This window comes from Salminus brasiliensis, chromosome 7 (genome assembly GCF_030463535.1).
Source record: "Salminus brasiliensis chromosome 7, fSalBra1.hap2, whole genome shotgun sequence".
Classification (NCBI taxonomy): Eukaryota; Metazoa; Chordata; class Actinopteri; order Characiformes; family Bryconidae; genus Salminus; species Salminus brasiliensis.
The window spans coordinates 39,118,225-39,142,955 of record NC_132884.1 but is presented as its reverse complement, the minus strand read 5'-3'; the positions used below and the strand labels follow the sequence as shown (position 1 = coordinate 39,142,955).

Sequence of the window (24,731 nt, the reverse complement as noted above, 5' to 3'; positions counted from 1 at the left end):
CTTAAACTGCTATTTTGCGTAATGCCAGAAAATGTGCACTGTCTACTCTGCTGACCTCCTAGCAGGCCAAATAAACTGGGCTGGTTTTCCCAAAAGCATCTGAGATACCTCCAATAAAGACAGAGAGTAATTAAACGGCTGAGCGAGCATCACTCTGAACACACACACTCTCTCTCTCATTTAAAGTTTAGAAGATCTCAATACTAAGATGCTTTTGGGAAACTGGGCTCAGATTCTTTCAAGGCGGTCTGTTACAGTGGACGTCTGTGATCCATCTGTCCACTTGTCCAGTCCAGCCTTTATTTGCGGTGGCATTTTCAGGAGAAAAGTTTCTATGGTTACAGGAAGTGGGACAACAGACGAGGTGACATTTTTTCCCTTCCTTCTATTGATTGTTGTCATGTATTATTCATCACGCGAAGCAGGATGACAGGAGGCGATGGAGGGGCGGAGGTCTGGCGAGCGCTCGGTTTAGATTAGCCAAATTACAATGTGGTTTTATGGCTGGGCTCAGCGCACTTAATAGTGTAACTGCACAAACAAATCTGTGATTAAATGGCCACGGGCAGGCCGACAGACGGACAGGGACACACACAGACCCACACACAAAGGAGAGAGTGGTCTCTCACTTGAAGTGCAGGTCCTTAAAAGTGAAGTGCGTCTCGACGATGCCGGTGGTTTTGACTCTGGTCCTCAGCACGTCCTGCTGGGTGGGGATGTAGTCTGCTCGTGCTATCCTCTCAAGATCATTCAGATAACTGGAAACACACACACACAAACACACACACACACACACACACACACACACACAAACACACACAATTAGGTCATTCCCAATAACTGTAAAGATAAATGGCTGTAGATCAGTCAGCCAAAGACCAGTGAATAAATGTAAATCATTAACGGCAAAAGCAATAACAGTGAAAGAAGGCCTGGACTGGACTATGACTCTTCTTCACTTCTCCATTTCCTTGCATCATTCATGACGCATACAGATATGCACAAGAAGAGCAGATATGATATGCATAGAACCGTGCACAATTCATTGTGGCTGTGACAATTTTCATTATTCAACACCTGCCATGTTGGCTTCCTGTCCATCATCGTCTATTCAGCTTGGTCTCTGTATGATTTCCCAGGACTCCCCTCATTCCTCCAAAGTGCTGAGCTTTCATTCAAAGCCTGATTTGCTGTAGAGATTTCATTTTGGATGGACCTTGTGCTTCACTCTTACCAATAAAGGTGGCTGAAGGATTTTGTTGAGCATTTTCATGGAAGAACCACTTTTGGTTGCCAACAGAGCCTTTCAATCATTCTACAGGGCTGTGGTCCAGGAGAACCCCCCTGCCCTGCACATTTTAGTGTCTACTTCCCTCCAAAAGATGTGATCCAGCTAATCAGCGTAACTGCTCAATTAACAAGCTCTTCCTGAGCTGAATGCATTGTGGAATCCACTAAAATGTGAAGTTCAGGAGATCCTCCAGGACCTGGGTTGGGAGCCACTGCTTGAAATAATAACTTAAAGCTTCTTTAGGCAACCAAAAGTGCTTCTTCCATGGAGATGCTCAACCTTTTCAGGCACCTTTATGTGTAAGAGTACAGGACACCACTAAAATGTGAAGGTCAAGAGATCCTCCAGGACCAGGGTTGGAAACCACTGCTTTAGAGAACCGTTATTGTGAACAGGATCTGTGAGTGAGATGTTAAGGCTTACCACTGAATGACTACCCATTATTCAACAGCTACAATACACTGTAACTGAAGTATGGACTGACATATGTCCCTTGAGTGAGTCCCTTGAGGATGAAATAACCTCTAAATAATGTAAATACAGTTCCAGGAGGAACCCTTAATGTTTTAGAACCATTTGTAGGCCACTTATCTTATAGGACCATGAGAAGTGGTTCTTCAATGGTTTTGCTCGGACCCTATATCCCTTCAGGGGTAAAAGGGTTTAAGAACCCCTAAATAATGTACAGGTTCTAACTCTGAAATCAGTATAGAACATTAAAATTAAGGTTAAGATGTTCACTTATCTGTTGGGGAAACCCTCAATCCTGTTTTGAGGAATTGAAGAATGGACTTCCACTAGTTCAAAATGCTGCAACCAGGGTCCTCACTAAAACTTGAAAAGCCCTACATGGCCTTGCTCATGAATACCTGCTAAATCTTATTACATATTATGAACCATCAAGAATACTTAGATCTCAGGGTGCTGGCTTCACCTTTTCTTATAAAGCCCCCCAATTCCAGATAATGTTCGGGTCTCAATCTTTAAATATAGGCCGAAACTCATCTGTTTAGTTTAGCTTTTGGTAATTAATGTTTTCTCTTAGATAAAGGTTGTAGGTCCAGGGGTTTGAGAACAATTGTAATATACTGAGATGCTGGAGCTGTCGTCTCGCTGCTAGCACGCGATCACTCAGGTTTGTGGACGGTGGAGCAGATGGACACTAGCATTTCAGGGCGCTCCCGTGTCTGTGTTACCTTCTGGCTCTCTCCTTTTAATTAGGCTGTTATAGTCAGACCTGCCGGAGTCATCAGACACACTCTGATACTGCTCAACATTCTCTGCTCTCCATAAAATTCCTCTCAGAACTAACTCTCTCTTTTTACCTTCCCGGAGTAAACGGTCGCCGTCCAGCCCGACCTGCTGGAAGACTGACTGCTGGGGTCCCCTCTACGTGCGTCAGATCAGCTGCCACCTACCAGTCCAACCACCAGGCTCCCCCACCACCCATGCCAGACCAGCTGCACACCCTCCTACCACTGCTACCAGCCTAATGACCATGTTCAAACCTAAATGGACTCGGCCACTATTCATATTATCCCTATTAACCATCATTACTCTCATTACCATCACTGCTATAATTATATTAAGTTATACTAGACCATGATTATTATATTATGATTAAGAATATGTTGCACACCTGAGCAGAACAACAGTATAGATGGTTTGGTAACTTTTATCAATAATTTAATAATTAAATAAAATAGTTCTGATCAGAGGATGGGTCGGGTCCCCCTTGGGAGTCTTGGCTCCCAAGGTTTCTTCCTCCAGCTCTGAGGGAGGTTTTTTTTCTTGCCACTGTTGCCGTTGGGGCTCAAATATTTTCATGTCTTTTTTTTATGTTGTTGATTTATCGTGTTTTACTAATTACTGATCATGTAAAGCTGCTTTGTAAAGGGTCAAGGAACCGCTAAATAATGTACAGGTTCTAGGACGAACTCTTCAATTAATATAGAACCATTATATAATGTGAATTATTTAGACCACTTATCTTCAAGGAAGCAATTGTGGTTCTTTGCTCAAATATTTTGAGGATTTGAAGGATGGCCAAGAAAAAATTTCCCCTATCTGAGTTAATGAACTTTCAAAGAATGTTCCATTAAATAAACCCTTAAACCTTTATCTTGCATAAAAACACTCACTTACCCCTTAGGGAACCAAAAGTGGTTTCCTAAGGTTCCCAAAATTGCTCAAATCGCTCTGCTGCCAGATGTACACTAAATACTCTGAAGTTATCACCTGATAACCTAGATCTGATGGTAATTCCACTCCAACAGTGTAAGCAGGTTCCTAGCCCACCACAGCTGGCAGCAGGCTCTCTCTCACAGGCCAGAAATAACCCTGTTAGCTCACTGAGCCATCTCTACAGGACAGGCTATGCACGCTTTGCTAACTGAGAACATTCCTATGGCAACATTGGCTTGCCTTTCTTCTTATCCCACTCCCCTCCCCTTCCATTCATTCCCATTTATCACACTGGCTGTTTAAACGTGATGTTTCAGTGTGTGAGACATGGTTCGGGAAAGCAACGCTCTCTAAGAATCCCAAAGTCGTGAGAAAATCTGGAGCAGCTGGGTGAGAATTATTCGGAACGTAACCAAGAAGAAGCTCGCCTGCTAAAATGTGTTACTAAGGAACGCGAGAATAATAGGCCCTAGAGCTTGCCGATGTGCACGACCGAGCATTGTTCTGATTATCTGATTATTAAAACAGCTCCAGGCTGGTGATTTCTAAGGCATCTCTGCTCGTTTAGCTCTGGTGGTTGTGTGGAAAGCTGTGTGGTTTGTTTGAGCTCTGAACGAGGTGATGTGGATGCCTGGCATGAAATTCTGATGCATGAAACCAAACCGGCTATGATTTATTTAGCTTAACATCATACATACATTAGCAATGAGCTCTATCTAAAGGCCCAAACTTGATTGTATTGTAGTTCCTGCATTTTTGTGGCTTAAAGAAGCTTCTAAATAGTCACAATATGTATTATTCAAGCCAGCTTTATGCATTTAAGCCTGTTCAAATGACACATTTTGTTCATTTCCGAAGTGAAAACAATATTTGCAGAAGTTTTAAGCAGTTTGTTAAGCAATTAAACAGTAATGAATGTCACTGTTATGACCGGTGTCATGCAGGTCAGTGTAAGGACACAATTAACCCAAAAAAGACATTTAAGGAAAGCTTGAGTTGAGCAGTTTGTGTGATCTCATTTGTACATAATAATATTTTGCAATTCATACACTATGAATAAATTTGATTAATTAAACTTTATAAACTTTATTAATGACTACATAAAACTGCCTGTATGAGCAGACCCTGCATGAATGACTGCGATATTGTCAGTGTGACAGATAGCAGATTAGATACTGCAGATTACCTACAATAACAAATCTTGTCTTCCCAGAATGCATCCGTTTTGGTCCAGACTGTCAGCCTTTGCGGCTTCAGCCTGGTGTTTGGATTCTACGAAAGCTGAAGCTAACTGAGCCGTATTTCATCTGCTACTTATCACAGAGATCCACAGATGTTGTCAGAGGCCTGCTGCAATGGAGAATGAGCTGTATGATGCAAACACAGCACCTGAGGAGCAATAAAAAAAATGGCCTGCCACAGACTTACTATTATTCAATAGATTATTATTATTATATCAATGAGCTCTATCTAAAGGCCCAAACTTGAATGTTTTGTAGCTCCTGCCAGTTTCTGATTAGTCACAATATGTTTATTTAAGCCAGCTTTAGGCATTTAAGCCTGTTTAAATGACACATTTTGTGCATTTTCAAAGAGAAAACAAGTGAAGAAATTCTCTATAGGAAACTTAAATATTTGCAATAGTTTTGAGCAGTATGTTTGCAGTATATTAGACAAATAAACAGTAATTATTGTCACTGTCATACAAAAACCTTTTTTTGACATAATCTGATTCTGGCAGTTAGGCCTGTCATGATAACTCATTGTTTTGGACAATTTATTGCCACAGAAATACTTGTGATGAACTATATTATTGTAATTTAAGACCATATTATCATATAATTGTAATATATGTGCATAATAATGCAGTTACAGTCTTTTAAAGAGCAATGAACTTTTAAGATTATTAAGACACTGGAATTGAAGCCTAAAAATGTTTAATTATCCACAGTAAACAAAATATAAACAATTTGTTGTTTTTTTTAAACAAAGTTGATATACCAGGTCATTCACGTTAATTGGTCGCACTTCACATTGTGCCACAATTTACAGAAATGTTCCAAACTGGCTTGGCATAAAATCTTTTTATACTGACTTCCATTGAAGTCTGTCTCTGTTAAAAATGTTACATATTAACACAATAACACACAGTTTATACATTGTGCTGTACCTGTATCAGCATTGAGTGTGTGCAATCATAAAACTCTATACTAAACTCAGTATACTCAACTCTATGTAACATTAAAATAAACCCCAATAAACATAAAGTCAGTGATCAGTGAGAGTGTCTACCTGTAAAACTCTATATAACATTAGAATAAACCCAAATAGACAGAAAGTCAGTGGTCGGTGAGAGTGACTACCTGTAAAACTCTATATAACATTAGAATAAAGCCAAATAAACATAAAGTCAGTGGTCAGTGAGAGTGTCTATCTGTAAATTACTCTATATAACATTAGAATAAACCCAAATAAACATAAAGACAGTGGTCAGTGAGAGTGTCTACCCCTAAATAACTTATATAGCATTAGAATAAACCCAAATAAACAAAGTCAGTGATCAGTGAGAGTGACTACCTGTAAATTACTCTATATAACATTAGAATAAACCCAAATAAACAAAGTCAGTGATCAGTGAGAGTGACTACCTGTAAACCTCTATATAACATTAGAATAAAGCCAAATAAACATAAAGGCAGTGGTCAGTGAGAGTGTCTACCTGTAAAGTACTCTATATAACATTAGAATAAACCCAAATAAACAAAGTCAGTGGTCAGTGAGAGTGTCTACCTCTAATTAACTCTATATAACCCTATAGTTCCAACAGCAGCTCACCTGATCTACTTTAATAAAGGACTGATTAGATAAACTAGATGTTTTATCAACAATGGATTGTTTAATTGATTGTTTGAATTTATTCTAATGTTTCAAACAGCTAAACATTTACTGCACAATATAAGTAGCTCTACAGCCACATTATTTTCTTAGAAATCTTACTGCACACTGTATATATATCATACTGTATAAACAGTACTTTGTACACAAAATGCTTCATTCATCAAAACACCCACAGAAACACTGATCTGAGCGTATGACTGAACAGCATATACAGTCTAACAAAAATAGTTGGGATTGGTTAGAAAGCAGCCTTCTGGAATATCATTATCACAATATCATGGTAACTATTAACAAGCATTCATCGTATAGACCTTAAACACAGTGGAGTCGAACTTCTGTTTATTGATTAAATTATACAGATTTATTGATTTCTTTGTTCTCTGTTTATTTATGATAAGGGAAACCCTTTGGAGTCATAATTCAGTTGTAACCACAGATCTATGATTGAGAGCACACAGAAATAGGTCTGTTTTCCCAGCATGGCCGGCAGTAATTCTCAGCTGTGTCCCCTGTGGCAGTGGACAACACGATCGTGTCTAAGCCAAAAAAAAAGCTCTCCAAAGCCCTCCATTTGTGACACCACACTGAACCCATCTGTCTGGGCAGAGTCAGAGACGCTGTGGTAGACGATTTCAGAGCCTTCTTTCTCGTCATGGGAAAAGAACGGACCGGTTAAAGAGAACTGACCGGTGTCATGCAGGTCAGTGTAAGGAAACAACTAACCCAAAAAAACACAATTAAGGAAAGCTTGAGGGGGAGCAGTTAGTGTGATCTCATTCGTTTTTACAAGCAGGGAAATATGAGAGGTTTTGTAATTACTTTGCTATTAATTAATTAAACTTTATTAATGGCATTACATAAAACTGTGTGTATGAACAGACCCTGCATGAATGGCTGCGATATTGTCAGTGTGACAGATAGCAGATTAGATACTGCAGATTACCTATAAAAACAATTCTTGTCTTCCCAGAATGCATTAGTTTTGGTCCAGACTGTCAGCCTGGTGTTTGGATTCTACGAAAGCTGAAGCTAACTGAGCCGTATTTCATCTGCTACTTATCACAGAGATCCACAGATGTTGTCAGAGGCCTGCTGCAATGGAGAATGAGTTGCACCTGAGGATCAATAAAAAAGCACAAAAAAGTCTGCCACAGACTTTATATTATTCAATATATTATTTTTATAATTATTATTATCATTCAACTTCAAGCAGTCCTGAGACGGCAACAGCAAAGTAAACACACATCCTGTTCTATTAAATACTAAATTACCATGTATGCACAACAATCCAGCAGATTCCAGAATTGTCACAGAGAGCAAGTAAAGGTCTATCATATCAGGAATGGAGAAGCAGTATACAGAGCCTCATTAGTGAGGCCCTTAGCAAATCAGGCCTGATGTATGTCATGAATTATAATTAGGAATGGCCAGCTGAATCAAATTTCCAAGCTTTTTAAGCTTCCTGAGTCTCCAAAACTGGTTCCTACACTCATTAAACATGAGCTTCTTCAAGCAACTCTCAAAATATTTGTCATGGAAGGCGAAAAAAAAAAAAGACTACAAGAAGATTTTCAGCCAAGCCAAGCATTTTCAGCTGCTGGTTTCTTACAGTGCAGAATGTTGTTAAGAAATGTCAGTGCACAGAAACTGTGGAGGTAAGACCAGGAAAACTCTCAGACGGCTCATATGCCGGTAAGAAAGGCAAACCCCCCATATAACTGAATAAAGAGCTGATGCACTGTTCCGCTGTGCAGCGTCACTTGCACAAACCCCATCTTCATGGAAGTGTCATAAGAAGGAAACCTTATCTAACTTCTGAAGCATGCCACTGAACATCCAGACAAACCAGATGAGCCAATCTCATCTCATATGCAACAGAAAGAGAGAAAAACCCTAGAGAGTCTTATGAAGGCATGTAGGTGAATTTTCTCAAATCAGTCTCAGTTCCAGAGAGCAAATTGCAATGCAATTTTCATAACAACAGAGAAACCGCTACAGATCCATTAATTTAAAAAAGCCACATGCCGCAAACCACACATCTATTGTAATAATGTGGAATGAAAGGAAATGCAAAATGAAAGAAGCTCATTATCTAATTCCCCATTGTGTCATTTGCCGAGCCCTTTCATAATTCATGAGTAAGAGGGCCCTGGACCCTGATGGATTTGTGAAGGCTTCTGCAGCAGTTTCAGGCACAGATCAGATGCGTTTGCCACTAATATTATGTATAAAACTGGTGCACAGGACTAAACAGGCAGTTAATCGAGTGTGTGCATGGAAGGACACGATTTGAGGAAAGGCCACTCATGAAGTGGGAGTATTATGAGAAAAATGTCTGGAGATATCAGAAGTGCAGCTGACCGCACATTCCACCCCATTTACTAATGTACGAGCGACCTGACGATGTTAAGCTGATGTTATTTATGTTAAATTATGTAAATAATCAGTAATTATGCATTAAAATGTGAAATTATACTATATGTACAAAAGTATTGGGACACCTGCTCATTCATTGTTCCTTGAGCAATCAAGCGTATTAAAGTTTTCAGATTTCTATGAGATCGTGTAGCATTGCTGTGAGGATCTGACTGTGTTCAGCGACAAGAGCATTAGTGAGGTCTGGAGGTCTGGATCATTATCCCTAGCTCCCCAACGCATCCCAAAAGTACTAGATGGAGCTTCACCATCCATCATTCCACTGCTCCACAGCTCAATGCTGGGGGGGCTTTATACCTATGTAAGCCACTCCTGGCATCAGGCATGGTGACAATACTTTCTCTTATTGTCATCCAGAGAGTCCTATTCTATTGGCAATAATGTGTGTGTGCATCAGCAAAAGTGCAACTTAACATAGCCCCAATGCATTCATTAGAAGGGGTGTCCACACACAATTGGACATGCAGTGGCAACACTTTTGTATATGACTGTATTTTCAACCAGAACAATATGCAGGATGCAGTGCTACATATGTACGCCGCCATTATTTTACCATATCCGCTAAACCCCCTTAGCCGTTAACACACACAGTTTGCGCGATAAGCCACAGCCTTAGTAATCCTACACTACTTTCAGATGTGTGGGAGTGCACACTGCGGTCGCATTAAGGCACATTTTGTGCTGCGCTCGTACACACATCTGACCCTCAGTGTTTCTCATCTCCAATCTGCCTGCGTAATTCCTGCTTCCTGATTACAGAGCTCCAGATTTCGCACTGCGCCGCTTTCCAGAGAGCAGCAATTGACAGCTGTGTCGAGGAGCTTCAGCTGGGAGGCCTGAGGCCACGAATGAGCTGCAACTTAACTAACATTAACAAGTGTGACATCACATGACCAAATCCCTCAGTGTCGAATCAACTCTTGCTGTGTTCATTCCTGTCCATCTGGACCTAAACGAACATTTGTAGGTGTCCGTTAGACTTTGGGGATTTAGCTTTGTGCAGACGCTGAAAGCAAGGCTAAAGGCATTTTCTTTCAATTCAGCATCAGTTTAATAATGTGGCTTAATGCATTTACTGTATAATAAATATTATGCACATCAGCCATAACTTTAATACCACATGTCTACTACAGTGTAGGTTTAATGTTGTGGCTGATCAGTGTATAATGTGCAATGCTTTAGAAAAGCTCAGTAACACTGAGATAGTAAATAACTGATCAGCACAGTGATTTATCAGTCTACTCAGGCTTTAGTAGAGCTCAGTAACACTGAGATAAATAACTGATCAGCACAGTGATTTATCAGTCTACTCAGGCTTTAGTAGAGTTCAGTAACACTGAGATAAATAACTGATCAGCACAGTGATTTATCAGTCTACTCAGGCTTTAGTAGAGCTCAGTAACACTGAGATAAATAACTGATCAGCACAGTGATTTTTCAGTCTACTCAGGCTTTAGTAGAGTTCAGTAACACTGAGATAAATAACTGATCAGCACAGTGATTTATCAGTCTACTCAGGCTTTAGTAGAGCTCAGTAACACTGAGATAAATAACTGATCAGCACAGTGATTTATCAGTCTACTCAGGCTTTAGTAGAGCTCAGTAACACTGAGATCAATAACTGATCAGCTCAGTGATTTATCAGTCTACTCTGGCTTTATTAGAGCTCAGTAACACTGAGATAAATAACTGATCAGCACAGTGATTTATCAGTCTACTCATGCTTTAGCAGAGCTCAGTAACACTGAGATAAATAACTGATCAGCACAGTGATTTATCAGTCTACTCAGACTTTAGTAGAGCTCAGTAACACTGAGATAAATAACTGATCAGGACAGACTGATAAATAACTAATCAGCACAGTGATTTATCAGTCTACTCAGACTTTAGTAGAGCTCAGTAACACTGAGATAAATAACTGATCAGGACAGACTGATAAATAACTAATCAGCACAGTGATTTATCAGTCTACTCAGACTTTAGTAGAGTTCAGTAACACTGAGATAAATAACTGATCAGCACAGTGATTTATCAGTCTACTCAGGCTTTAGTAGAGCTCAGTAACACTGAGATTAATAACTGATCAGCACAGTGATTTATCAGTCTACTCAGGCTTTAGTAGAGCTCAGTAACACTGAGATCAATAACTGATCAACACAGTGATTTATCAGTCTACTCAGGCTTTAGTAGAGCTCAGTAACACTGAGATTAATAACTGATCAGCACAGTGATTTATCAGTCTACTCAGGCTTTAGTAGAGCTCAGTAACACTGAGATAAATAACTGATCAGGACAGACTGATAAATAACTAATCAGCACAGTGATTTATCAGTCTACTCAGGCTTTAGCAGAGCTCAGTAACACTGAGATAAACACCGGTACCCCATTTCTGTATTCCCAGTACTTGCATTCAGTTACATCACAACTCTGGCCTGTCCATACAACACATTGATTGCTCTTGTAATTACATACAAAGACTTAGATTGATACAAACGTGGCCAAACGAAACCACCGGATCACTAGATGACAAACTGAGATCATTTCAGAGAGCTTCTAGCAGCAGTGTGTTCCACGAACAGCAATCTATTTACTCTCATTTTGCCTTCGCTGAAGTTTTTTCCCTCTTTAATCATTAAAGTAAATGAGAAAAGAGTGGATCTAGTTAAGCTCCAGGCTGTGGCAAAGGACGGCTCCGTCTGCCATCTAAATGAAAAATGAATGCACAGGAAGGAAGGAATGGATTAGGGGTTGAGGAAAGAGAAAGAGAGAGAGAGAATAAGATAGAGAGAGACGGGGAGTTAGTTTCTCGAACACACATTTACATTTATAGTGGCAGGAGTGGTGAGGTGAGGGAAGAGAGAGAGAGAGAGAGAGAGAGAAAAGCACAGGTGAAGCTTGCATGCTGAGTATGGAAGGGATGGAGGAAGATGGGAGGTGTTTCTGCTGAGTAAACACATTCTGAGCATCTGGCCTAGTTTCTATAAGTGCAGGTTATTAGCACAATATTTTTGCTTCATAAATACAAAGGTCAAAATTTCCCCCCAGCAACAAACTGAGCTTCTTTTTAAATGTGAGTTTTATATATTATAATATATTTAAAGCTGCAAGTACTGAGATTCGCACTGCAGTGCACAAGGTCTTCAGCCACAACCAGCCCATACAGAAATCGGATATCTACGGCAATAAGCAATTTTACAACATGACATATAATACAAAATATAGAATTTCCCTGTATCCAACAAACAGTATATGTGTCACATTTTGAAATATATGTGAAACACACACATCTATCTATCTATCTATCTTAATATATATGTGTGTGTGTGTGTGTGTCCAAATGTTTGTGTGACACCTATTGCTGAGACTCTAGTCCCTGTAGAGAAGTACTGCCAATAGAATAGGACTCTCTGGAGCAGATAAACATGAACCTAATGCCACCATGCTGCCTAATGCCAGGCATGGGATAGAGGGGTATAAAGGCCCCCAGCATTGAGCTGTGGAGCAGTGGAAAAACTGTGTTCTCTGGAATGATGGTGGTGGTGCTCCATCCAATACTTCTGGGATGAATTGGGGAGCTGGTGATTATGAGGTGGGGGTACAACATTCTGACCTCACTACCTGCTGTTTCTTTGCTGATTGCAATCAGCAAATCAGCTAAAGTGTTAGTACTTAGCTAAAATATTAGCTAATGGAGTTCTCTGGAATGATGGATGGTGGAGCTCCATCCAGTACTTATGGGATGAGTTGGGGAGTCTGGGATGATGAGGTGGGGTGGTGATCATCCTGACAACATTCTGACCTGACTAACGCTTTTTTGGCTGAATGCAATCAAATCCTCACAGCAGTGCTCCCCCAAAATCTAGTAGAAAGCCTTCTTCTATTGACAGTAGAGACAGTTACTCCAACAAAAGCAGGATACTTTTTAGTACAGGTGTCCCAATACTTTTGTCCATGTAATGAAGGAAGGAACTATATGGACTATGTGTTTTTCACCTGCTGGTTCTCTCACCTGTGCTTGATAAAATTTGTGAAGTAATGCTAACCATGTTAGCTGCATACTGATTGCCTTCGCCTTTTTTTGGTGCTGCCCGGTCGTCTCTGCCCGGTCGTCTCCCTTTGGTACTGTCCTTTTGGACTGTTTCTCTCTCTCTGGTTTCATGTTTGACTCTCCTTTTAGCCTTGTAAAAGTCACCCCCGCATCTTTATCTGCTCTTTACAGTTCTGACCTGGCCTGGTTTTGGTTCTGGTTCTGATGACGACTCTGGGAACTCGCCCTTGTTTATTAAACACCTTTCACAGTTCTTGCATCTGCGAGCACCTGGTTAGTTTGCCGAACGCTACATTCTGGGAATGTTTTAATGGATCAAAATGAATTAAAATGTGCTTCTTAATTCACTCACTGCTTCATTAGCAGCTGACAAATGTTCACTGCTCTGTGGATTATCAGTCTACTGTGGTCACTAAAGGGCTGAGGGTGTGTGTCCAAATATCGTGAGTGTGTGAGGTGACCTCACCGCAGCCAGCACACCTTCCTGCTAACAACAACAGATGGAGAGCTAACATGCCAGAGAACTCCCTGTTTGAATCTGGCCCTGTCTTATGAACAGCGTATGTGTGTGTGTGTGTGTGTGTACACTGACAGTGTTAAAGTTACCTCCTGTTCAGAGATAAGCAGTTGTTTTTGCTTGTTTGGATACTGTAAGCTGTTTGAAGGCTTCAGCAAATATCAAACAAAAAAAACAGCAAAAAAGCTAACTTAGCAAGTGAAATCCTCTTAAATGTATGAAAATATGTAAAATATGTAATATTCCTCATTTTGAAATTGATGTAGTAATAATATATTAATATTAGATGAATGAATGTATTTCTAACATTATTACTTTATTATTATTATTCACTTGTTTTAAGTGATTTTATCCACTAAAATTGTCTTATTCTATTGACAGATAAATTAGCTTATAATAAAATTATTCAATTTTCTTTAAAATATTATTTTATTAATAAAAAGGTAATAATAAGATGAATAATCTTGTAATAATCAATTGTACACATTCAATATTTGCTGTACAAATGAAAAAATAGTAGATATTTTGACTAGATTTAAGAGGATTTCACTTGATATAGTATTTTAAGTGTGTCTATGTGTGTGTGTGTGTGTGTGTGTGTGTGTGTGTGTGTGTACACTCACTAAGCTGCAGAGTCATTGAGCTGGTACTCTCGGGAGCGGCTGAAGCAGCCCTGTACCCCGCTGTCAGCCCACAGTCTGCGGATCACGTTGGCCAAGTCGTCTGGGAGGATTCCCTGCTCTTCCGCTGCAGCAGACAGTGCAAAGAGCTGCCGTGCATCATCCTACACACACACACACACACACTGCAATCATCTGTTTACTGAAAGACAACTCCAAAATAAAGGCAGTTTATTTAGCTAAAGGAAGGAAGGGCTGGAATTAAACTAAACTGGATTGTCTTGGGCTATATTTGGTACTTTGTGGTCGGAACAGGCTGCAATTCACAGTCCAGCAGACAGTCGGCATCTACCTCAAGCAGGTGTGTTTGGGGTAAAAGTGACTCAAGAACTGTCAGACTGTCTATTCAAGACTTTTTATACAAACCTCAGGTCTATTTACACCGATATGCCAAAACATTAAGACCAAAAAAACTGCAAAAAGTTGATTATCCCATAACATCGGCCTATGTCAAGGTCTGGAAGGTATGTTAGACGGTAACCGTATTCTCATAGCCGACAGTGAGTCGGTTCCAGTAGCCGACATGCTGGATACAGGAGAAATGCTCAGGCGAGTGACTCTGACAAGGCCAAATTGACATGGACAGACGGTTGGGTCAGAGCATCTCCGAATCAGCAAGGCCTTTGGGGATTCCTGGTCAGCTGTGGTGGGTAACTACCGACGGTGGTCCATGGATGGACAGGGCTAATGTGGCACAAGTCTCAGAATTGACGGAAGAAATACCTCACAACACAGTGCAAATCTAAGATGGCGGCACTGCACATTAACAGTAGTAAAAGCAGCAGTAGTATTTTACAGTTTAGCAGCACTGCTATCTGTTTGTGTTTCAGTCTTACACACAGCACTGTCCAACTTATATGTGTGGATGTGTTCCCATGGTGTATTTATGCACAGAATACTGTATAATGTGTTGTTATCAACTGGTGTTGCTAACAATGCTAACCTGGGACAATGCTACAATGCTAACCTGGGACAATGCTACAGTGCTAACCTGGGACAATGCTACAGTGCTAACCTAGGACAATGCTACAGTGTTAACTTGGGACAATGTTTACTATGCTAACCTGGGACAATGCTACAGTGTTAACCTGGGACAATGTTTACTATGCTAACCTGGAACAATGCTACAATGTTAACCTGGGACAATGCTACAGTGTTAACCTGGGACAATGTTTACTATGCTAACCTGGGACAATGCTACAATGTTAACCTGGGACAATGTTTACTATGCTAACCTGGGACAATGCTACAATGTTAACCTGGGACAATGTTTACTATGCTAACCTGGGACAATGCTACAATGTTAACCTGGGACAATGTTTACTATGCTAACCTGGAACCTAAAAGTTGGGTCATTTTCTGGTTAGATTTGCCATAAAACACCTTTAAACCAGTTGAGCTAAATAGCTAATAAGTATAATTATTATAATTATTATAATTATAATTATTATAATTACGTAATTATAATTATAATTAAGTATAATTATTTGATAAATTGAATGCAGCATTAGGTAAGTGGTATTAATTTTTTGGCTAATCTGTGTATATTTAATACTGATATTAATAAATTTTATTCATACAGCATTTTTGTAGCAGCTCAAAGTGGTTCATAGACAATGATTCAGTAACAGTAATTCAGAATACAGTAATGTTGATGATTATTGCTGTTACGGTTCAGTGATAAAGAAAAAAAATTAAGAGAAAATTTGATAAATTCTTTAAAAATAAAAACAATTAGTTTAAATAACGTATTGTTTCTGAAAAATATATATGAAATAATAATATATCAATATCATGATAATTTATATCCTATTTTGTTTGTGATTTTGTTTATTTTACGATATTGTAATATATATAGTTTCTTTCTGGACAAGCTGAAGGTGGCAAACGAGGTCACTAGCCAAGCTAATCTCAACTGAAATGGCTTAATTAACTAGAAAACTACAGAACACTCCTGTATGAGGTCCATACCACTCTAGCTGCATCACTGTAGTCGATCTTGAGGTTGCCCATGGCTTTGATGATGGCCATGATGGACTGGATGGTGTTGCTGTAGACCACGGCTCTGTACTGCTTACACTCATCTTCTGAGTAGCCATCCTCGTGGATGATCCTGAAAGAGAGCGAGTTCAAAGAAGACGTTGAACAAGTGGCGTTTTAATCCTGCAGTCTGGTCTTAAAGGATATTAGACATACGGTGCTTTCCACAGTACTGCAGCTAGATGCTTCTCTAATGGGAGTCAGGCAGAGGCAAAGTTGATCTAAGCGCTCATCTGCTGCCGTACGCTAGATTACAAAGAAGCACCACTTGAGGCTTAAAGAACATTTGCAGATTTTTGAAGCTCACTTTCAGAGAGGCCACGTCAGCGGTTCGGAGAGATGGATGTGTGCGGGAACTTATCCACGGCTTAAGCAAATCTCCAGCTCTGTCCAAAGTCCGAGCTATAAGTAATCTGTGACTAAATCTATTGAGTAAAGACTTAAGGGGAGATTGCTCATGTTTAGAGAGGTTTAAGATAACTGATAGTTTGGTAAATAGCAAGCAGAGGCTTCTCAGCTCGGACTGAATGACTCTAGGAATAGGCTCTAGGATGGATGACCGTATTTTTTAATGGCATAGTAGAACAATGAGAGTTCAGTACATGGAAGTGACAAACCGGGAACCTCAAACACTGCTGCCCCTCCTTCATTGGACTGTAAAACAGGCCGATTCCAAACCCTCCAAAACTGATAGGTAACAGTCCTGACTCCCACAACATTTAAAGGTAAAGGTAAAGGTGCACGTATTTGTCACTGTAATATGTACAGTGAAATGTGTCCTCCGCATTTAACCCATCTGTGGTCGTGAACACACACACGCACACACACACACTCTAGTGAACTAGGGGCAGTGAGTTCACACACACCCAGAGCGGTGGGCAGCCAACCCCAGCGCCCGGGGAGCAGAGAGGGTAAAGGGCCTTGCTCAAGGGCCCAACCGTGGCAGCTTGCAGAGCCCGGGAATTTACATAAACCCCGCCCACTAGATAAAGCTCTAGTCAAAGCTGGTGAAACGGTAAAAATGTGATGGCAACTTCAGAAGAATACAGTGTTGTTGACACTGGAGAGAAGTTCATCACCTCTAGACTCTGCTAGTTATGGGAATATGGCTTTCCACAGCACCCAGGCCTCATGACTAGGTCTTTTCCTATGCCAGTGCTCTCAGAAGGGGAGCTCAAACTTGGCATATGACCAATAGAAATCCGCAAAGGCAAACAGGGTCCCATGCTAAGATAAAAACACTGTCTTATGTACCAGTACTTACCAGTATGACTCGAGAAAGCCAAACCCGGGGAAGTGAGTGAGGGCAAGGCTAGAAGCTAACTGGCTTCTGATGTTTTTGTTTACAGTGTTAAATCTAGTCTGTTCTGTAAGCCAGTGCCGTAATCCAGCCAATAAAAACAGAGATTTAAAAAAAAAAACTTTGTCAAGAGCTCTCTATCAAAGAAAAATCCAGTATTGGATGGAGCACCATCCATCATTCCAGAGAGCACAGTTCTTCCACTGCTCCACAGCTCAGAGCTGGGGGCCTTTACACCCCTCTACTAGCCCACGCCTGGAATTAGGCAGCACGGTGCCATTAGGTTCATGTTTATCTGCTCCAGAGAGTCCTATTCTACTGGCGGTACTTCTCTACAGGGACTAGACAAGCAATTGATGCAACTTAAATTAGCTGAATGCTTTCTTGACAGGGGTGTCCACAAACATTTGGACATATATTGCATTTGAAATTTTCACTGGATTCTCTGGACACTCCTTATCGCATCCATTACGTAACTACGGCACCAGGGCAAAAAGGAACCAGCATTTAACTCTTGTTTTACCCCGTAATATTGTTCTTTCCCCTTAAGTGAACAGAGCGAGAGTTACGCATCTGTTTCAGCTGCTTTTCTATTTTCGCTGTGTAATAACTCGGCTTTGGAACTTGCCACTGTACTGGCTCATGAAAAATGGATCTGGAGCCCGAGCGCCCTAGAGAAATGTGAATTATTAAACCATTCAAGGCCATGCATGTGCGTAGCCGTGTGTGTGCGTAGCTGTGTGTGTGTGTGTCTATGTGTGTTCCTGTGTAATCACAGCCTTTCAATTGCATTGAAAGTAATACCCTAGGCACTCAAACACACATTAATCAGAGAGAGCGAGAGGGTACACTTTTCAAACAGGCTCGGGAACAGCTCGCCAAGACTTTTTAATGCAGCGTATATTTTTATATTAATGCTGACGACGACCCAGACTTTCCAAAACATGCCATGAAGAACTGACACTGTTGCGAGAGCAATTGAAGGGCCTACCCGGTGGCACATTTATATTTACTACATTTATATTTAAATTATATAATACATTTGTCACATTTGTGTCACATTTACGGCATTTAGCTGACGCTCTTATCCAGAGCGACTTACAAGGTTACTCGTATTACAGAGGTGAGCCAATGTAGTGTTAGGAGTCTTGCCCAAGGACTCTTATTGGTTCAGCGCACCATAGTCACCCAGACTGGGAATTAAACCCCAGTCTTCCATGTGGTAGCTCACTAGCAGGTAGTGGTGTTATCTGTTGCGCCACACCAACCAACGCTCTATATATATTTACTATACAGAATTCAGATCCAATGACTGGGAAATAATAAACAATACAGCAACTAGGTTCACTTACATATACATGGTTTAATAGACAAGTCATTTGCATAGCAATATTGCACAGCATTTCTTTAGTGCTGCACTTCTGCACTTTACACCTTCTCAAACATAGGCTCATCTTTACACTGCACACTAATTTCCACACCTATTTGTCTATATATTTAATGTATATATCATCACTGTCAGTAAAATTCTTTATACCTCCATTTCTTACTTTTTGACAAAATGTGAATCTGATGAGTGTTCTTTATATTGTTTCCAATTTACATGATAAACGGACCAATAGAAATGCTCCAAAATGGGTTGGGATAAAATCTTTTTACATTTTACACTTCCATTGTAAGCAGGGTTTTTCCTTCTCCTGTAAATATTTTGGAAATACAAGGTTTTTGCATGACAATTACTATATATACTATATATATTTTTGTTCTTTTTATCTTCATCTTGTGTTTCATGTGACCCAGCCGTCATCAAATAATGATCAAAGACCAGCAAAGGCTGCTAAATCCTAATTAAAGCAATTAAAGGAAAAATGTGTTAATTGAGTACTGTAAGTTTTTTTACTGTATGTTTTTATTATTATTATTATTATTATTAAAGTACAGACCATCTAACTGCAATTCATTCATTCAACATAAACACCCACCTCCTCGCTTCACCCCCCGTCAGAGTTGTGACCATTTCCGACTCCATGAGAGTGCACTTCTGTGCATTTTTAATATCCGTGTAATTATTCTTATATTGGAAAGCTGAGACTTAACGATCACAGCCGAGCAAGAAAATAAGGTTGATTATAGCACAGCTTTATTCAGCTGCACTCACAGAGCTAAAGCTAATCTGGACGGCCCTGCATTAATAACATCCTGTGGAAAGAGTAGACACACACACACACACACACACACACACACTCAGTTCTGTTATTTTCAGCGTTTAATGAAGGCCGGGTTTGGAAAAGAAAAGACAGCAGGTTCCAGTACAAGCTGTTTCGAGCACCGTGCCATCACAGAGTTATTATTTCTCCCATCCAGAGGTTGCGCTGACTCAATAAGCAGCTGACCTGAAAGGAGGGGGAGCGCACATTTCCTGTAGATTACAATGACCCACAGACCTCTTCAGCAATCTGTGGCTGCAGAAGAAGGTCAGCCTGCGGACGAGGAGCACGCAGCTAAAGAAAGGGGGACTCTGAGAGTGCCCTCCACCTCTCTCTCTTTGGTGAGTTCAACTGAATAGAAGAGGATAAAGGGAGGAAAGAGCAGTCACAAGCTCACAAGACAAACTCTTATTCATCATGCTGACCAAACCATGGGAGGTTCATTAAGTTTGTTAAGTTTAAAACTACAGATTAGATTAGATTTAACTGGACGATCCAGATGTCCTGTTCATCAGCTTTGACACATGGTGCATCATCATGCTGGACGTGGTAAACCATCTAAGGGATGCACCTGGTCAGCAACAATACTCAGTCTGTGGCATTCAAGCGATGATTGATTGGTATTAACGGGCCAACGTGTGCCAAGAAAACATTCCCCACCTCCATCAGCCCGGACTGTTGAGTCAAGCCAACAGTTGGTTGGTGTGGTGCAACAGATACCACCACTACCTGCCAGTGAGCTACCACACCATGTGGAACACCAGGGTTTGATTCCTGGTCGGGGTCACTATGCTGCGCTACACGTCCTTGGGCAAGACTCCTAACACTACATTGGCCCACTTCTGTAATAATATGAGTAGCTTTGGATAATAGCGTCAGCTAAATGCCATAAATGGAAATGTAAGCAAGGTTGGCCTCATGCTTTCAAGCTGTTGCCGTCAAATTCTGACCCTACCCTCTGTGAGTCTCAGCTAAAGTCATCCATCAGATTCATCAGACCAGGCTACGTTTTCCCCAGTGTCAACTGTCTAGCTTTGGTGAGCCTGCACTGGTGAGCCACTGCAGCCTCAGCTTTCTGTTATTGAGGGCTTTTGCTACTGTAGCCCACCTGCCTCAAGGTTGGATGTTGTGTAGTGCATTCTGAGAGGTGTTTGTCCTCACTACTATGGTACAGAGTGCTTATCTGTTATAGTTACTGTAGCCTTTCTGTCAGATCAAACCTTTATGGCTTGACCCGCCATCCTTTAAGATCCACGGAAGACGAGCGTCCAGGCTTTTTTCTGTCCTGCACTGAAGTGGTGGAACGAACTTCCCCTGGGTGTCCGAATGGCAGAGTCCAACACTCGCTGTCTTCAAACCCAGACTGAAGACCCTCCTATTCTGAGAGTACTTGGGTGAATAGCAGAGTACTATGGTCTCCTTACTGACTTGTGTTTAGTAGAGTCTAAGATTAGAGGATCTTTGAATTTTTAGTCTATTCTAACTAGCTGAGGTTTTTCTTGGGTAAATAGCAAAGCACTTTTGTAAGTCGCTCTGGAGAAGAGCGTCTGCTAAATGCCTTAAATGTAAATGTAAACCAGTCTGGCCATTCTCTGTTGACCTCTCTCAGATGTCTAGAGACGGTTGAGCCGAAAATCCCAGGAGATCAGCAGTTCTGATGGTTGATGTGAATATTACTTTGATGATTTTATGAACTGAACTTCTTCAGGACCCTAACCAGCCTGGCTTCAAAGCTGCACACTCTACTGAAACTGCTCTCATCGCAGTTACAGAGAATGCAGCTAAAGCTGCCAGACTGTCCTCGGTTCTGATCCTTCTTGACCTCTCCGCAGCTTTTGACACAAGATCCTCCTGTCTATCCTTGGCGGCCTTGGAATTACTGGCTCTGCATGGCGATGGTTTGCATCATACCTGCAGGGACGCTCATACCAGGTAACGTGGCAGGGCGACACGTCCGCTCCTTGTAGTCTCTCCACTGGCGTTCCACAAGGCTCGGTTCTTGGTCCTCTTCTTTTCTCACTCTACACTCGCTCTCTTGGTAAAGTGATATCCTCTCATGGATTCTCTTACCACTGTTGCGCCGATGACACTCAACTCATGCTCTCTTTCCCACCGTCTGACACACAGGTTTCTGCCCACATCTCAGCATGCCTCGCCGACGTCTCTTCCTGGATGGCGGCTCACCACCTCAAACTCAACCCCAGCAAAACGGAGCTGCTGTACATCCCGGGAACTGCTGGACCAAAAAAACGATCTTGCCATCTCCTTTGAGAACTCACTGGTCACTCCTTCTACAGAAGCTCAAAGCATTGGTGTAGTCATGGATGATCAGTTATCGTTCTCGAGTCATGTTGCAAACGCGGTCCTGCATATTTCTCCTGTACAACATCCGCAGAATTCGACCCTTCCTCTCTAGAGAGGCCACCCAGGTGCTTGTTCAGTCTCTCGTCACTTCCAGGCTTGATTACTGCAGCTCCCTTCTGGCTGGTCTCCCTCTGCGCACCATCAGACCCCTGCAACTTATCCAGAATGCAGCGACACGGGTCGTCTTCAATGTCCCTAAATTCAGCCATGTCTCTCCACTGCTGTGTTCTCTCTTCACTGGCTTCCTGTAGCTGCTGCCCAGGTCATCAGATTCAGACCCCTGATGCTGGCCTACAAAGCCAAGAATGGACCAGCCAGCCCCTCCGTACTTGATGGCAAAAGCCGGTCTGCACCAAGAGCCCTTTGAGCTTCAAGTATGGCTCAGCTCGACCCGCCATCCCTCAAAATCCGCGGAAGACAAGCGTCCAGGCTTTTTTCTGTCCTGCACCAAAGTAGTGGAACGAGCTTCCCCTGGGTGTCCGAACGGCCGAGTCGCTCGCTGTCTTCAAACGCAAACTGAAGACCCACCTCTTCAGAGAGTACTTGGACGAATAGAGTACTATGGTCTCCTTATTGTCTTGTGTTTAGTAATGTCTAAAGCTTAGAGGTTTCTTTTGTATTATTAGTCTATTCTAACTAGGCTTTTCTTGGGTAAATAGCAAAGCACTTTGTAAGTCGCCCTGGATAAGAGTGTCTGCTAAATGCCATAAATGTAAATGTAATGTAAATGAACTGCTGCCATGTGATTGGCTGATCTGATAATACCATGAGTGAGTAGTTGTATAGGTCTTCCTAATAAACTGTTTAGTGACTGTTTGTGAACTAAACACAAATACTGCTATTAATCATTATTATTATTATTACAAATAATGCTACATTTATATATATATATATATATATATATATATATATATATATATATATATATAATACATCAGATATTTAATGTTCTCCTCCTTTTTCCCTACTGTCTGCAGGAGCTGCTCAGAACAAACAAGATTAGTACCTCCAGACAGTTAAGAGCACCAGCAATGCCCAGTAGAGCAGCATCAAATCTAGGACAGCTTTCAGAGTCATTAGGAGATGTGTTCATTAATCATGAGCAGATTGAGTCATATTTGGCTAAAAGCAGAGCGATAAGGGTCCGATGGTGCTGTGTCTGGCACCGCAGGTCTACAGAGGAAATGAAACGCTGCCCTGAGATAAGCGACGAGATGCTATAAAACACTGCAGCACAGTATCTCTCCTTTGATGTCATTCGCAGAACACTGAAGCCAAACAATAACAAAGGAACAGCAAAGCTCTTCCTTAAAGGAATCGTCGTGTGTGCAGGAAAAAACGCAACTAGTTCCAGTAATTAAATTACTTTTTTCCTGTAATGAAGAAGCATTAAAGTTATATATCTGTCTTAAAGGGGAAATATTATGAAAAATGTAACTTTTCAGCGCCTCACATTTGGGAATCTGGCGTGCCTACCGAACAACTAACCACAATAAGACTCTGACAAAACAGATCATTCAACAGATTTGGCTCAGCTTCGAGCATCACAAGCTGTAACTCCACACACTACCTTTGCGAAGGTGAAAGTTTTAAAAGGCAGCAGCAGGCCGACATTGTCAGGCCAAGAGGTTTTTTTTTTTTAAATGTTATAAATGTACCACAACTGCCAAAACATTAGACAGAAAAAAATAAGAGGAAACTGTATGATGAGTGTATGTAGGTCATGGTTTGAGTAGCTGGAAACCTAAAGACAGAGAGTCAGGCGCACTTCGGCTGGTAGGAAGAGGGTGAGAGATGTGAACTCAAGGTGAAGTAAACAGTAGCTAGCTAGTGTGAATAAGGGACAATTTAGAATAAATATATAAGTGTGTTCACTTCAGGAGGAGGTCTGATCTGAGTTCCAGTAATTAAATTACTTTTTCTGTAATTAAAGAAGCATTAAAGTCATTTTTTTTATTCTATTACAGTCTTAAATGGGAGATACTATGACAAAATTGACTTTTTAGCGCTTGTGTTCATATATTTAAGAGTCTGGCATGCCTACCGAACAACTATCCACAATAAGATTCAGAGAAACAGAAGATTCAACAAATATTTGTGCTTTATTTGTTGCTTTAATTAATACTTTAAACATCATAAAATATTTACAAAATACTTCTGTTAATTGCAAACTGGTTTTAATGGCTTTAATTCTAATGTTGTTTGTATTTGTATTAGTGATTCATTGAGAATTACTTGAACATTCAGTAATGGTTAATAATGGCTTAACTAGTGTCAATGAATAATTAATGAAGGCATTATTTAACTATTTAGTTTTATTAATAATATTTATTACTGTCATAAGTACTGTTAATTAACCCCTTAACGCAGCAAGGCTTATTACACACTAAGGTGTATTCCTTAGTAGCTACAGGGACATCTGTACAAACTGGTGGGGCTGGTGGGGTGTTCATAATAACCTTTCCGGCCTGTGGTCAGACCACAGGCTGTTTAGAGGGTTAATGCACCCTTTTTCGTACAGTGTTACCCACTTGGTGAGGTGTTAGCACCCTCAGCTGGGCTGGCATGAAGACACAAGCATTTTAAGGTTGTTTTTTGCGTTTTCATGTGGACGTAGAGATTGAAAGAAACACTGCTGGAGACAGAGAGAAATGTATTGTCAAAAGTAACTGGACATGTGCGGACAGGGCCTCAGAGCAAATTTAAAGGAGAAAGACTCAGACAACAAATATGTCTTGACTGATTGAAGAGTAAAAATTATGATTT

At 40.8% G+C, this 24,731-nt stretch overlaps 1 protein-coding gene across 1 annotated transcript in view; it reads right to left on the bottom strand.

Moving 5' to 3' along the window:
* gnai2b (guanine nucleotide binding protein (G protein), alpha inhibiting activity polypeptide 2b) overlaps positions 1-24,731 on the bottom strand; it is a 96,977-nt gene that overhangs the window by 6,823 nt on the left and 65,423 nt on the right. The window contains exons 3-5 of the mRNA XM_072684885.1: positions 16,026-16,167; positions 13,998-14,158; positions 630-758 (exon numbers count right to left, since the gene is read on the bottom strand). Coding sequence (XP_072540986.1) covers positions 630-758; positions 13,998-14,158; positions 16,026-16,167 — 432 coding nt within the window. The remainder of the gene's footprint in view (positions 1-629; positions 759-13,997; positions 14,159-16,025; positions 16,168-24,731) is intronic.